The sequence below is a fragment of the Dendrobates tinctorius genome, unplaced genomic scaffold, assembly GCF_039654945.1.
Source record: "Dendrobates tinctorius isolate UK_male_01 unplaced genomic scaffold, ASM3965494v1 ptg000083l, whole genome shotgun sequence".
NCBI lineage: Eukaryota > Metazoa > Chordata > Amphibia > Anura > Dendrobatidae > Dendrobates > Dendrobates tinctorius.
The window spans coordinates 18,212,145-18,226,806 of record NW_027361751.1 but is presented as its reverse complement, the minus strand read 5'-3'; the positions used below and the strand labels follow the sequence as shown (position 1 = coordinate 18,226,806).

The 14,662-nt window shown below is 47.8% G+C and overlaps 1 protein-coding gene across 3 annotated transcripts in view; it reads left to right on the top strand.

Moving 5' to 3' along the window:
• The window catches only part of CENPH (centromere protein H), a 43,911-nt gene that overhangs the window by 14,780 nt on the left and 14,469 nt on the right, over positions 1 to 14,662 (top strand). For all 3 annotated transcript variants that reach the window (XR_012233859.1, XR_012233860.1, XM_073584181.1), the window contains exons 4-8: positions 691 to 762; positions 4,541 to 4,597; positions 4,936 to 4,999; positions 6,180 to 6,231; positions 6,526 to 6,686. Coding sequence is in view for 1 of the 3 variants with exons in the window: in XM_073584181.1 (XP_073440282.1) it covers positions 691 to 762; positions 4,541 to 4,597; positions 4,936 to 4,999; positions 6,180 to 6,231; positions 6,526 to 6,686 (406 nt within the window). In the remaining 2 variants the exon portion in view is untranslated. The remainder of the gene's footprint in view (positions 1 to 690; positions 763 to 4,540; positions 4,598 to 4,935; positions 5,000 to 6,179; positions 6,232 to 6,525; positions 6,687 to 14,662) is intronic.

Here is a 14,662-nt window from a genome sequence, read left to right as displayed (position 1 = left end):
ACTTATATGATGGTGAGAAACTGAATAAGCACGATGTTTAATATTTTACAACAGTAAATTTGTTGTTATGAATTGGCCATTTATAAAGGAGTCGGAGCCTGATAAAATCCAGGAGTCGGAGTCGCAACTGTGGCTTACCGACTCCACAGCCCTGCTGATCATACTATATTTCCAGTGGAGGAGAAAAAAAACAAATTATACAGACATTACAGCATGGAATCGCAAATGATTCTTTCTTTGAAGTAAAACATTGTCTAAAAACAAGCAGAAAAATGTTTTACTCACAAAAAGAATCAGCTGTGACCCATGTTGTCCTGTCTGTATACTCTTTTGCTTCCTCCCCTCCCAGGAGCTGTGGTATGATCAGATCATGTTCCTGCACGGTCAGACACAGCCATTACACAATACACAGCAGGGGCACATTTATAAGATTATCTCCGCACAGGAACATTTTGTCTAAACCCATCCAATTGTGGAAATTATTATTTCAAAATCTATTGATTAAAATTATCTTTTGTTCGTGGGAAAACTGCTTTAAGAACATTATTTATTTTACAGAATAAAATATTTTATACTGATATAATTGTGATTTGTATATAGGCATAAAAGTTTGGGATTAATCAATTGCCCATAGCAAAGATCAGGTCAATCATATAAATTGACTGTTGATTTTTTTTTTTCTTAATATAGAATTGAAAAATTAAAAAATGAGATTGAAAAGGAGGAGGTTACGCATCATAACAAGTCGCTGTTATTACGAAGGCAAGTGTTATCTCTGCTCTGTCTTTCATAGCATTCACATTTCTCCTTCGCCTCCTTGGGGGATACAGGACCGTGGGTGTTATGCTGCTGCCACTAGGACACTAAGCAAAATACACAAAAAAGTTAACCCCTCCTCTGCAGTATACACCATCTGCTAGCTCTCTCCTGAACCAGTTCATGCTTAGTGTCTGTAGGAAGCACTGGGTCTGTCTTCAGACCCCAATTTTATTAGTATTTTGAAAATTTATATTTTTCTTCCTTTTTTTCCTTTTACATTTTTTCCCATGGAATGGAAGGGAGATGGGGCTTTTCAAAGTCCCGATCTCCCAAAATCATAAACGGGTGGGAACGCGGAGTGTCGCCTCCCCGTACCCCCCCCTGCAATGTTACTGTATGCCTGAGCTCTCTTAGGGGCGATGGATCCCTTTAATGGGCCCGCTTTCTCCACACCTACAACGGACGGGAACATGGGGTGTCGCCCCCTTCAAACCCCCTTCCGGAGCCAGGCTTTCAGCCAGACAAGGACTGCCCTATGGCTTCGCCGCCTAACCCTCGATGGTTTACCTCAGGTAATAGAGCCTTCATCAGTGTCTGTGCGCCCCTCTGTACCACCACTGCAGAACGTGGATGTTGCATATCAAAGGGAAGGTGGATCGAGGATGATCTGCCGAGCCCAGCCTTTCAGCTTTCCTCTGTGCATTCCCAGCTCTGTTACATCTGGCCTGGGAGCAGTGTCGGGGGGGTTCCCCTCAGGATGGTCCGCTGCCCCCAGGGGGATAGGTATCACGCTGCTCTTCTGAGAGTCTGAGCTTGGTATGCAGAGCTAGTACATCTAGTCGCCGACGTCCCCTAGCGGTTACCAAACCGTTTGGATCTCCTCGCCCATTTGCCACCAGAACTCGAGAGTGCTGAGTTTAACGGCCGGGCCATTGAATCCTGGATCCTATCCCAAGCCGGGTTCTCGCGTTGAGTGGCATCTAACATGATCAACGCTAGGATGCCTGTTTCCATGCGCATTTACTATTGCGTTTGGGAAACATTTTTCTCATGGTGTAAAAATAAAGGTCACTGTTGGTGTTTTCCACCCCCTCCATTTTGGACTTTCTTCAAGCGGGATTGGATTCGGGCCTAGCGCTGGCCTCTCTCAAGGGCCAAATCTCAGCTCTATCCGTCCTTTTCCAGCGACGGATAGCTTCCAAGCCGCAGGTTAAGACCTTCATGCAAGGAGTGTCGCATCTTGTCCCTCCATACAAGATGCCTTTGGACCTTAACTTGGTCCTCAGTGCCCTACAAGAGACCCCCTTCGAGCTAAGATCCTTCTCTCTCTCTCTCTCTCTCTCTCTCTCTCTCTCTCTCTCTCTCTCTCTCTCTCTCTCTCTCTCTCTCTCTCTCTCTCTCCCTTCGTGGAAGGTTACCTTTCTTGTGGCAATAACATCCATCAGACGGGTCTCGGAACTGGCGGCTTTGTCGTGCAAACCTCCATTCCTGATTTTCCACCAGGACAAGGTGGTGCTCAGGACGTCCCCGTCCTTCTTGCCTAAAGTTGTCTCGGCTTTTCGTCTGAATGAAGACATAGTTCTGCCCTCATTCTGTCTGGTCTATCATACTGAGAAAGCTCTTCACACTTTTGACCTGGTGAGGGCTCTCAAAAGTACATTTTCAGAACAGCGTCTTTCCGCAAATCGGATGCCCTTTTTGTGCTTCCGGAGGGACACAGAAAAGGTCTGCCTGATTCTAAGGCCACGATAGCCAGATGGATCCGTTCAGCGATCCAAGAGACTTACCGTGTCAAAGGTCAGCCTATCCCCGCGGGGGTTAAGGCACACTCCACTCGGTCAGTGGGGGCTTCCTGGGCCATTCGGCACCAGGCTTCCGCACAGCAAGTGTGTAAGACTGCGACTTGATCTAGTCTTCACCCTTTTGATAAGCATTACAACATTCATTCTCAAGCCTCTTCAGATGCGCCCCTCGGCAGACAGTTTCTGCAATCGGCAGTTTCGCATCTGTAGGCTTCATTTAATCTTTTAAGCATTGGGTGCGTGAGGTTTCACCTGTTGTGATGTTTTCCCACCCAGGGACTGCTTTAGGATGTCCCAAGGTCCTGTGTCCCCCAATGAGGCGAAGGAGAAACGGATTTTTGTGTGTACTCACCGTAAAATCCTTTTCTCCGAGCCAATCATTGGGCGATACAGCACCCGCCCGGTTAGCCCATTGGCTTGTAGTCATTGTTTATTTTGACATATTGCAATTCTGGGCAGCACGGTGGCTCAGTGGTTAGTGCTGCAGCCCTGCAGCGCTGGAGTTCTGGGTTCAAATCCCACCAAGGACAACATCTGCAAGGAGTTTGTATGTTCTCCCCGTGTTTGCGTGGGTTTCCTCCCACACTCCAAAGACATACTGATAGGGAATATAGATTGTGAGCCCCATCGGGAACAGTGATGAAAATGTGTGCAAACTGTAAAGCGCTGCAGAATATGTTAGCGCTATATAAAAATATAAAAATAAAGATTATTATAATTCTGTTTGTGAGCTCCTACTGCTTTGGCACCGAACTGGTTCAGGAGAGAGCCAGCAGAGGGTGTATACTGCGGAGGACGAGTTAATTTTTTTTGTGTGTGTTTTGCTTAGTGTCCTCCTAGTGGCAGCAGCATAACAGCCATGGTCCTGTGTCCCCCAATGATTGGCTCGGAGAAAAGCATTTTACAGTGAGTACACACAAAAATCCCTGTAATTAATAAAAATATATATATATATATATATATATATATATATATATATATATATATATATATATATATATATATATATATATATATATATATAATTTTTTTTTTTTTGAGGTGGCCATTCCCATGTTAAGCAGTGATTGTATATCGATAGCATATGCCATCACTATACTCATTATGGACTTGACTTTTTGAAGCCCCAGTGCTGGTGTGGCGGGGCATCTCCTTTTACGCTTTCCCCTGCACAGTGGTGCTCTTGACTGCCTATGGAGAGAGATACAACAAGCCCATTCCCCTCAAGGGGACAGAGCTGCAAAATCAGTGGGGGTCCCAAAAATCTGACCATCGCCAACCATAAAGTGTTCGTCTACCCTATAGATTTGACAATTCAATTGAGGCTAAGGGTGCTTCCACATCGCGTTTTTGTCACACGTTACTCTGTCCCAGCGCAGCTTACGTCTGACCCTCTTCTCCCTCGCCCCTCAAAAAAAACCCACATCAGAGCGTACGTTCACCCTGTCATCACCATTATAGTCTATGACCCCGTCGGTGCATTACGTCCGAATTCCGATTTTGCTGACTGGGGGGCCCCAACGGGTCCAATGAAAGGATGCTTTAACATGTTTCATTTTCTTGTAAAGCTAATGTAGCTCTGCCCAGCCTGCTATGTGCAAGTGTGACTGTTGTTCATTATAAGATCTGACACCTGTGCGCTTTACACAACAAGGAATAACATGGTGTAAAGGGCATAAATGGATTTAATACGAAGTATCAAAACAAACGTAAGTTCAATCATGACAAAAAATAAAGGTCAAATATATTACAGTATACTTACAGACCAAATTCACATGGGGGATACAGAATGCATGCTGGTCCCCTGCCCCGTACCTCGCTGCCCTGTACCTCGCCGCCCCGTTTGTCTATGAGCCTATGCATCTCAGTCTGTAGTTAGACTGTCAGATGCAGACATCTCAATTCCGCCTAAACACTATTTTATTTTGCTTTTTAATTATTTGAATGACATATTCATTACCAGTTTATCTTTCCTATAGGATGCATATATACGAGGCGATACTTAATAAGTTATCCGAGAAGACCCCAGAGTCCCAGTAAGTGTTATTCCCGGGCACTTATGCTGCAGGTTCTGGGATTTTTCTGTATTTGCAGGTTGTGTTACCTGTACTATTGAGACTATTCAGGTTGAATTGATAAATGGATTTGCTTTTGACCTATATAATTAGCTGGTAGATATGATAATCATTCTCCAGTGCTCAGTGTATGTAAGGGCACATTCAGTGGTTGTCAGCAGTGTATGAGATATCCGCAGTGCTACTGGTCTACAGACTGTATAATATCCTAGTTTGCTGATAGTAGATGCAATAGAAAATGGAGTCAGCTCTTTGAATTTGGGAAATGCTGGATGGATGATTCTCATCATGTTTTTTAGGATGATATACAAGACCATGGAGCACACTAGAGGTCTTTGTGATCAAATACATGTGTTACAGAAGGTAAGAGATAACTAAGGAGCATCTGATCTGTCCTAAAGGTTTTTGATATTTTCTGTCTGTTATATTGCAATTGAGGCGATCTAAAAAAAGTACCTGAGGTTTTACATTGATTTGTCAGTTTTGCCACATACCAGTTTTCAGCCTGAACATCTGAATGCACCCTAGTATACTGGCCAGATGGCAGGTTTATGAAACCGAACTTAACAACTCCTATAACAGGGACTGTGTTTTGTAGATGGATTTTGGAAAATTTATTTTTCTGTTATGAATGCCCAGGAAAATATTCTGATAATTCTGATCAGAGTGGCATCAGTTTTATTCGGTGGTGGAGAGAAAAAAAAAAAAATTCAACACCATACCCATTCTGTCAGTCAGACCACATTCGGATGTCATCCTAGTGCGGTCCAATGTTTTTCACAGGCCCATTGACTTGTTCTGGTGATTTTGATCCGACACGGTGATGAAAATTGGACATGTCTGATTTTTTTTTTTTTTTTTTCCTTGGACCACTTGGCCTGAAGAAAAAATTGGACATGTCCACAGCCCCATAGAATATCATAAGCATGAGTGCGATCCGTGAAAACCACAGGTAAGGCCTGTTTCACACATCCGTTTTTTGACGTCCGTCAAAATCTGCCGTTTTGGGGAAAAAAACGGATCCGCCATTTTTATGGCGGATCTGTTTTTTTTTTTTTTACCATAGACTTGCATTAGTGGCTAAAGCGGATCCGTCCAAAAAACGGATCCGGTAGCATCCGTTTGTGGCAAAACGGAAACTGATCCGTTTTTTCACACTTTGGCGGTCGTCAAAAAAAAAAAACGGATGTGTGAAACAGGCCTAACACTCGTCCGACATAATCAGTCGTGTGCACAAGACCGATGTCTCTGACACCAGGGACTTCAATGAATTATATACAAGTTGCACTGAATTCTTTCTAACAAACCTATGTCGTTCTGATCTGCTTTTCCTTCTCTATACCGTGCTGTCCACCTGTATACTGTGTTGTACAACATGAGAGGTTCCCTCTGATTAATGTAAACCTACATTCACCTTCAATTGTCAGCTTTCCTGCATGAGACCTGTGGGTAGTCAGGTCATGTCACACAAGTACTTTCACCCCATTTCATTATATTACTGTACTTCGTGGAGAGTTGAATGGATTTTTTTTTTTTCTTGAAGGAGTCTCGCATGTTAGCAGAAAAGATGATTGACATCAGAAAGCAGAGGATGCGTAAGCTGCTTTTATTTTACGCTTTTTGTTTTGCTGCTTCTTGAGTCTAGTGCCATCTATTTTATTTTATTTTTATTCTCGATGTAGTTTACGCTTGAATTACTTGCATTCAGTATTTTTCTTTTCTCACCAGCACTGTGGGACTGCTGGCAGTCATTAGCTTGATATAACACGTTGATAGTAGGTCCCTTTTGCTAGAGCTGCATGTCCGATCCCCTATCCCAGTATATCATCTCCCTATACAGTTGCCCCCCTCTTCACATTGACATTTTCCCTTTCTCGTTTTATCGGCAGAACTTAGAGAGACCTGTACCACATTGATGGCAGATCTCCGAGCTATGAAGGAAAAGCAGAAGAATGACCTTGTTCAGCTGGATAACCCTGAATTTAAGAAAATACGTGACTATATAAAAAAGGAATCTGACACTGTGACCGTGCTTCAGAATGTTTTCCAGGTAAATGTGGTGTTTATATTAATACATCGCTTCAGAAAACCTGTTGAAATAAAGCTTAAAACTTTCTCTGTTGAGACATATGGATAGATTATGGGACTCATCCACTGAAGCCCCTTCTATGTACACCGCGATAGAAAGATGCTAACAAACAGCAGCTGTTCACTTTAACCACGTTCTGTAGCTGCGTTTTCACAATCGATTTGCTACTTTCTATTGGGATTTGAAAAGGCAGTGAGTCTGCACCCCGAGATCATTATTCAGTGCTCCCACTGTCTGATGTGCTACCAGACACCGCAGCAGAGAGGGAGTGCTGTCAGTGTTTGCCGCAGGTCCATTAACCCTTCACATGGTACAGGTATTGGTGACTGTGGCATGTAAGGAGTTTTGAGAGAGTGAGATAACTCCCATGTTATAGCAATCGGCAGCATCTAAAAATTTTGCCCGCTTTTACGTCCTTTTTCTTTTGGAAGTTATCACACCAGAGCATGCAGTCAGAAGCTAGTCTCACAAACCAGGACCCACAGAAAGAGAAAGTGAAGGAGAACACTGAAAGTGGCGCAGACTTACTAAAAGTCTGTGTCTGATATATTGCATCCCTTATTGGGTTATGTGCACAAGTTGAATATTTACAGCAGATTTTTTTTGTACAAAAAACAGTGTTGGCAGAAAAAGTGCTGCGTAAAATACGCACATTTTTGACGTATCTTTATTATTTTTTTTTTGTTGTTTTTTTCTCATTCATTTAAATGGGTGAAACATTTGGTTCAAATTCCCAAGGAAATAATAAGGAAAATGTGCATGAGACTTCAGAAATCTTTCACTTTGCTGGTGATGCAAAGTGCAGAGGAAAAAGGAAAAGTGTGAACAAGCTTTTAGTCAACTTGTGGAAAAATTTTGCTACTCAGTGTTGCACACCCAGCCTTGCTTCCTTTCCAGCTGAGCAATGTCATCTTGTTGAAAGAGTCAGAAAAAGTAGTTAAAAAGTGTAATTAATGATGTGCACTGGCTCTAAGACAAGATTTTAGAACAGCCAAGCTGTTGGCATAATTATCCCCTTAACAGACGACTAAAAATAAATGTCAGCGCGCGCTGAACATTGTACAGCGCTGACGTTTCTTGCTGCGCAGTAGCAGAGACTCGCCTGTGCAGAAGATCAATGCAGATGCTGCCTATAGGAGGGCGGACAAGGCCAAAGTAACCGTGCTCGTGCATGGCGCATGTGCGGGATTATAGTGCCGAACAGGTCAGTGTGCCGCTGATGTGGGGGGGGGGACATTATAAAGAAGTCAGGAGGCAGAGGTTTATTCCAGGCACTGCACGACCCAGAGCCTGGAAGAAAATATTAACGGAAAACATTATAATTGAATTTCTCAAGATCTACACAGCAGCTATGATGCATACAGGTAAGACTGATTTAACCACTATATTAACCTGTATGCCCATAGTAATTGCTCAAAATCGCACAGGGGGTGACAGATTCCCTTTAAACCTATAAATATGTATATTTTTTGTAAAGACAAAAATAAACGAAAAAAAATCTGATCTATAAAACTGTCACACTAGTTAACCACTTCAATGAACATCGTAATAAAAACAAAACAAAAAAAACCCACCATCTTGTCCCGCAAAAAACAAAGCTGCCATACGAAGGTAGGGATAAAATAAATTCTTTATTCAAACATAACTGAGGCATAAGTGTGACAATACAACATGTATACAATGTATATATGTTGGATTGTTACACTTATGCCTCAGTTAGCCTATGACTAAGGGTATGTGTACACCTGAAACGCGTAAGGTACGAGGCCTCGCCTTTTAATGTTTTAATTACGTTTGAATAAAGAATTTATTTTATCCCTGGATGGTTGTGCCATAGTCTTTGACCATTTTTCGTCTACCTTCCTGTGATCACCAGTGGAAATGGCACCCTCAGGAGGAACTCCCGGGCTAAATCTTCCAGCTACATATTTTCAGCGTGAGGTAAGCTCCTTCATCCCTCTCCCTGCATTTCACAAAGCTGCCATACAGCTCCCTCAGTGGAGAAATAAGTTATAGCTCTCAGAATAAAGCGATGCAAAAACAATTCTCGTTTCTATAAAAGTTTTTCTTGTGTAAAGGCACCAATCTTAATCTTACTGACCCAAGGAATAAAACTGCTTTATCAATTTTACCACACGCGGAATGGTATAAGAAAAACTCAAATCCTGAATTGCTGTTTTTTGCTCATTATGTGCTTGAAAATGGTACCAATAAAAACGTCAGCTTGTCCCGCAAAAAAACAAGCCATCAATGACTGTCAGATATGTAAAAAAAAAAAAAAATTATATCTCCGAATTATATTGTAGGAAAAACTTTTTTCTCGTTCGCCTTATTGGGGGACACAGAGACCTTGGGTGTGTGCTGCTGCCACTAGGAGGCTGACACTATGCACAAAAAAAGATAGCTCCTCCTCCGCAGTGTACACCCCACCGACCGGCAGAGAATTCCTCAGTTTAGCTTAGTGTCAGTAGGAGGTGGACACGGGTCTTTTATTAGACCCATATCTACCTCGTCGTGCGTCGTTCCTTTTCAGGTTCTACGGAGGGATACAGAGTGAAAAGTCACATCTGTACTCCCACATGGAGTCTGCAAGTACGGCGTGTACTGCCACCCCGTATCCTTGCAGTTCTCCGCGGCAGGACCAGCCAGACGGACGCCGACACCAAGACGTGCCAGCGACTCCAGGGGTCCTTGTCGCCAGTCTCCCTCCCACTCGCCTACCAGAGCCTGTCGGTTGGATGAGACGCAAGACTTCTTCAGACAGGTAACGGATCGTGGATAGGTGAGTATTAGGCCCCGGCTTCATATTTATTTACCTGCTGCCCATTCCCGACGGTCACCTCTTCAATGGTCACAGGGGTAGGCGCTGCGGTCGCTCGCAGTCGCCACAAGGCTATAGGCAGCTCAATGTTGCTGGGCATCCCCCCCCCCTTCCCTCCCCCCTTTCTGGGTACAGGGAGCACAGGGTTTTTTCCCATTGGGAGCGACTTGCGACTGCGGCGTCCCACTTTTTCGGACCTCCGCGCCGACCCCCTGCTGACAGGCGGCCGCCGCAACTAATTTAGGCCCCGGCTTCAGTTCGGGCCTACCGCTGCGTCGCGGCCACGCCCCCCGCCCCTTTCTTCTAAGCGGGCTTCTCTCCCGCTCTTCCCAGGCCCTCCCACCGCCTGTCCTTCACCTGCCCAGCCTGCTATTGGCTAGAGGGCGGTCAATTTTAACCCTGCGAGGTGCTCCGCCCTCCCTCCTCTCCTAAGGCGCGCTTTTTCTCAGGACGGCGCCATTTTCCCAGCCTGTTAGCCGGGCACCAGCTCCTCACTGGACAGCATCTTTTCCAGCTGGTTTTTTCAGGAGGTCTGTCGGCCGGATTTCGCTCTGACCTGCATCCACTGACAGGTCGCAGAGCATCGCTTCTGGGGACACCGGACCGTGAGTAGCTCTGCACTGCAGACTGACCCTTCTCCGCCCTCTGCCCCCCAACCTTCCGGCATTACCTCAGCTTTTCACTATGTCTAAGTCTGATCGTACCCGCTCTACCGCCCCCCCCTGCACTTTAGTCAAGTACTTTGCATGTTCTTCGTGCAATCGCAAACTTCCCTCAGGCCAGTCCACTCCCCTCTGCCTGGATTGTAGCAATCCAATTCAGCCTGACGCCGTCCAGGAGCCATCTGCGGCCCCAGGTGAGAGTGAGCCCCCCATGCCTGGCTGGGCCTCCTCGCTATCTCAATCAGTGGCAGACCTCACCAGGGTGTCTCAGTCCCTGGTGGCCATTCTTGATAAGTTGCCCCTGGACTCTTCAGCAGGGCCAAGCAGGTCCCAAATTGTTCCATCTGAATCAGCCAGCGGTAGTCGCAAAAGACCCAGGCAAGATTCCCAGCCGGAATCCTCTCCTAGTCCCATCTCACCGCATAGCCCTTCTCACCAGTCTCTCTCTCGGGCCTCCTCTCCTGAGTCAGGGGAAGCGCTTTCGGACAGGTCATCTGAGGGGATTTTAGAGCTGGATTCAGACCAGGATGCAAGCATGAAGGTCACAGTGCAGGACCTCATTGCTGCGATCCATCATACCTTCGATATTGCTGACTCCCCTGCGAAATCCTCAGATCAGGAGGTTTCGTTCAGACGGGCAGAAACTCCCTCCAGGGTTTTTCCTTTCCATTCCCAGTTTGGGAAAATTTTTACCAAGGAAAGAGAGGATCCGACCAGACGCTTTCAAAGAGGAAAACGTCTCGGCATACTCTACCCATTTGCTAAGGAGCTCACGGACAACTGGTCGGCCTCTCCCTCGGTCGATCCGCCCGTGTCCAGGCTATCCAATAACACGGTTCTCCCGCTTTCAGGCGTGGCGTCCCTAAAGGATTCTAATGACAGGATTATAGAATCCCTGGCGAAGTCTGCCTTTGAAGCGGCTTCAGCGGCGGTGTGTCCAATCTTTGCTTCATCCTGGACAGCAAAGACCATAGCCACGTGGGCAGACGACCTTCGGCAGGGCATCTTAGATAAGGCGCAACCGGAGCATTTGGCCAATCTCGCCAATCAGATCTCCCATGCTGGGGACTATCTTCTCTCCGCTTCCTTGGATGCTGCATCCTGTGCAGTTCAGGCGTCAAGCAACGTTACTGCAATTCGACGTACACTTTGGCTAAAGGCATGGCAGGCGGACTTGTCTTCTAAAAAGTCCCTCACTAACCTGCCTTTTCAGGGGGTGCGCCTCTTTGGGTCCCAATTGGACCAGATTATTAAGGACGCCACCGGAGGCACGAGTTCACTCCTCCCTCAGTCCAAGCCTCGCAGACCCCCACTAAGGCGTCAGTTTCGACCCTTTCGGACTTTCCGCCGTTTCAATACGGCGGACAACTCCTCCAGCCAACAGACCGCAGGCTCGCCAGGAGAGAAGGAAAGTTTCCTTCAGACCCACTCCTTCCTGGCGACCCCACTCCTCCCAGGGCAGACCGTCCAGATCTAGATCTGGACGGTCTACTTCAGCATGACTATCATCGGGCACGCGAAGGGCCTTTCCAATTGGGAGGTCGACTTCTTTCCTTCAGGGACGTTTGGCTGGCCGCCGTGGAGGACGCCTGGGTCAGGGAGGTCGTATCCTCAGGATACAAGATAGAGTTCGTCTCTCTCCCACGGGATCGTTTCTTCGAATCCCGGCCTCCAAAGGATCCAGCCTTGATCCCGGGGTTCTCTACAGCTATCGCCGCTCTCCTCAGTTCCGGGGTGATTGTGCCCGTTCCCGAATCGGAGCGCTTCACGGGGTTCTACTCGAACCTGTTTGTAGTGCCGAAAAAAGACGGCGCAGTTCGACCCATCTTGGATCTCAAGCTGCTCAACAAGAGGGTCCGCCTTCGCCACTTCCGCATGGAGTCGCTTCGCTCGGTCATCGCCTCCATGGAGGAGCAGGAATTCATGTGCTCGATAGACATCCAAGATGCCTATTTACATGTTCCAATTTTCTCCGGACATCAGAAGTTCCTGCGCTTTGCGATTCGACAGCACCACTACCAGTTTGTCGCACTGCCCTTCGGTCTTGCCACCGCTCCCAGAGTCTTCACGAAGATCATGGCTGCGTTGATGGCTTTGTTGAGAGTCAGAGGCCTCGTTCTTTTCCCGTACCTAGACGATATTCTGATCAAGGCTCCCTCATTCCAACAGGCTCACCAAAGTTTGTCAATCGTCCTGGACACTCTTTCCAATTTCGGGTGGATCGTCAACAGGAAAAAGTCCTGTCTGATTCCTACCCAACGCCTGGTCTTTCTAGGTCTTCTGTTCGACACTCGTCGGTCAAGGGTCTTTCTCCCACAAGAAAAGATTCTCTCTCTGCAGCAGGAAGTACGATCGCTGCAGACCTCGCGATTCCCATCCCTCCGTACAGCCATGAGGGTCCTGGGAAAGATGGTCGCGGCGATAGAGGCAGTTCCCTTTGCCCAATTTCACGCCAGGCCTCTCCAGCAGGCCATTCTGTCGAAATGGAACAGGTCGCCTCGGTCCCTGGATCGCCCTGTCCATCTTTTTTACCGGATCAAGCGGTCTCTCAACTGGTGGTTGTCGTCACCTCATTCTATCGGGTCGATCCTTCCTTCCCATTCACTGGCAGATAGTAACCACAGATGCCAGTCTCCTCGGTTGGGGTGCTGTGTTCCGCAACCACACTGTTCAGGGTCGATGGTCGGATCGGGAATCAGCGCTACCGATCAACGTTCTGGAGATTCGAGCGATCCATCTTGCTCTGGTCCACTGGGAAAGGCTCCTCAAGGGACTGCCGGTACGGATTCAGACAGACAACGCCACAGCGGTGGCATATGTCAACCGCCAAGGGGGAACACGGAGTGTTTCAGCCCTGGCGGAGGTGTCCAAGATTCTTCGTTGGGCGGAGATTTCCGTCCCGACAATTTCCGCGGTTCACATTCCCGGCGTAGACAACTGGGCCGGCGATTTTCTCAGCCGCGAGGGTCTCGCGGCGGGAGAATGGTCCCTACATCCGGAAGTGTTTCATCTGCTCTGCCTTCGGTGGGGAACCCCGGATGTAGACCTCATGGCGTCTCGCCTCAACAGGAAAGTCCCACAATTCGTGTCCAGGTCTCGGGACCCTCTGGCAGTGGGCGCCGACGCCCTGGCCGTTCCTTGGTCCCAGTTCGAACTTCCCTACCTGTTCCCTCCTCTGCCTCTTCTTCCCAAGCTGTTGAAGAAGATCAAGGCAGAAGGACTTCCGGTCATTCTCATCGCCCCGAATTGGCCCAGAAGGTCTTGGTTCGCAGACATTGTCAACCTTCTCGCGGACGCCCCCTGGAAGCTTCCAGACAGAACAGATCTGCTGTCTCAGGGTCCGATTTGCCACCCCAATTCTCGGCCGCTCAATTTAACGGCGTGGCTGTTGAGACCGAGGTTCTGAAACGAGCAGGATTTTCCGACCACGTAATTCAGACCATGATCCGAGCCAGAAAGCCATCATCTTCCAAGATTTACTACCGTACTTGGAAGGCCTATTTCACTTGGTGTGAGACCAATGACGTCGCGCCCATGTCCTTTTTGCTCCCTTCAGTCCTAGCGTTTCTTCAGGCAGGATTGGATGCGGGGCTTGCCCTCAGTTCCCTGAAGGGTCAAGTTTCGGCGCTGTCCATTCTGTTTCAGAAAACGTTGGCTTCCCGTCCTCAGGTTAAGACCTTTCTTCAGGGCGTGGCTCACACGGTCCCGCCGTACCGGGCGCCCGTGGATCCATGGGATCTTAATCTGGTTCTTGAGGTTCTGCAAGGTCCGCCCTTTGAACCCCTCAGGGATATTTCCCTTTCTCTCCTTTCTTGGAAGGTAGCCTTTCTGGTGGCCATCACCTCCGTCCGGCGCGTGTCGGAATTGGCAGCTCTTTCGTGCCGCTCTCCCTTTCTGGTTCTCCACCAGGATAAGGTAGTTCTGCGGCCTCCGCCCTCGTTCCTTCCGAAGGTGGTGTCCTCGTTTCACCTCATCGAGGATATCGTGCTCCCGTCCTTTTGTCCGAATCCAACTCATCCCCGAGAGCGGTCCTTGAACAAGCTGGACCTGGTTAGGGCGGTAAGAGTCTATCTGTCTAGGACGACTTCCTTGCGAAAGACAGAGTCTCTTTTCATTATCCCTGATGGAGCGCGGAAAGGTCACCCGGCGTCAAAAGCCACCATTGCTCGCTGGATCAGATCGGCTATCCTGGAAGCCTACCGTGTTAAGCGTCGCGGAGCCCCTCCGGGTATCAGGGCCCACTCTACTCGAGCAGTGGGTGCCTCCTGGGCGGTGCGCCACAGAGCTTCCGCACAGCAGCTTTGCAAAGCTGCAACATGGTAATCGGTTCACACGTTTGTGAAATTCTACAGAGTCCACACCTACGCTTCGGCGGACGCCAGCCTAGGTAGACGGATTCTGCAGGCCGCGGTGGTGAGTCCGCTGGCCTGATGGAAATTTGTTTCCCACCCCAG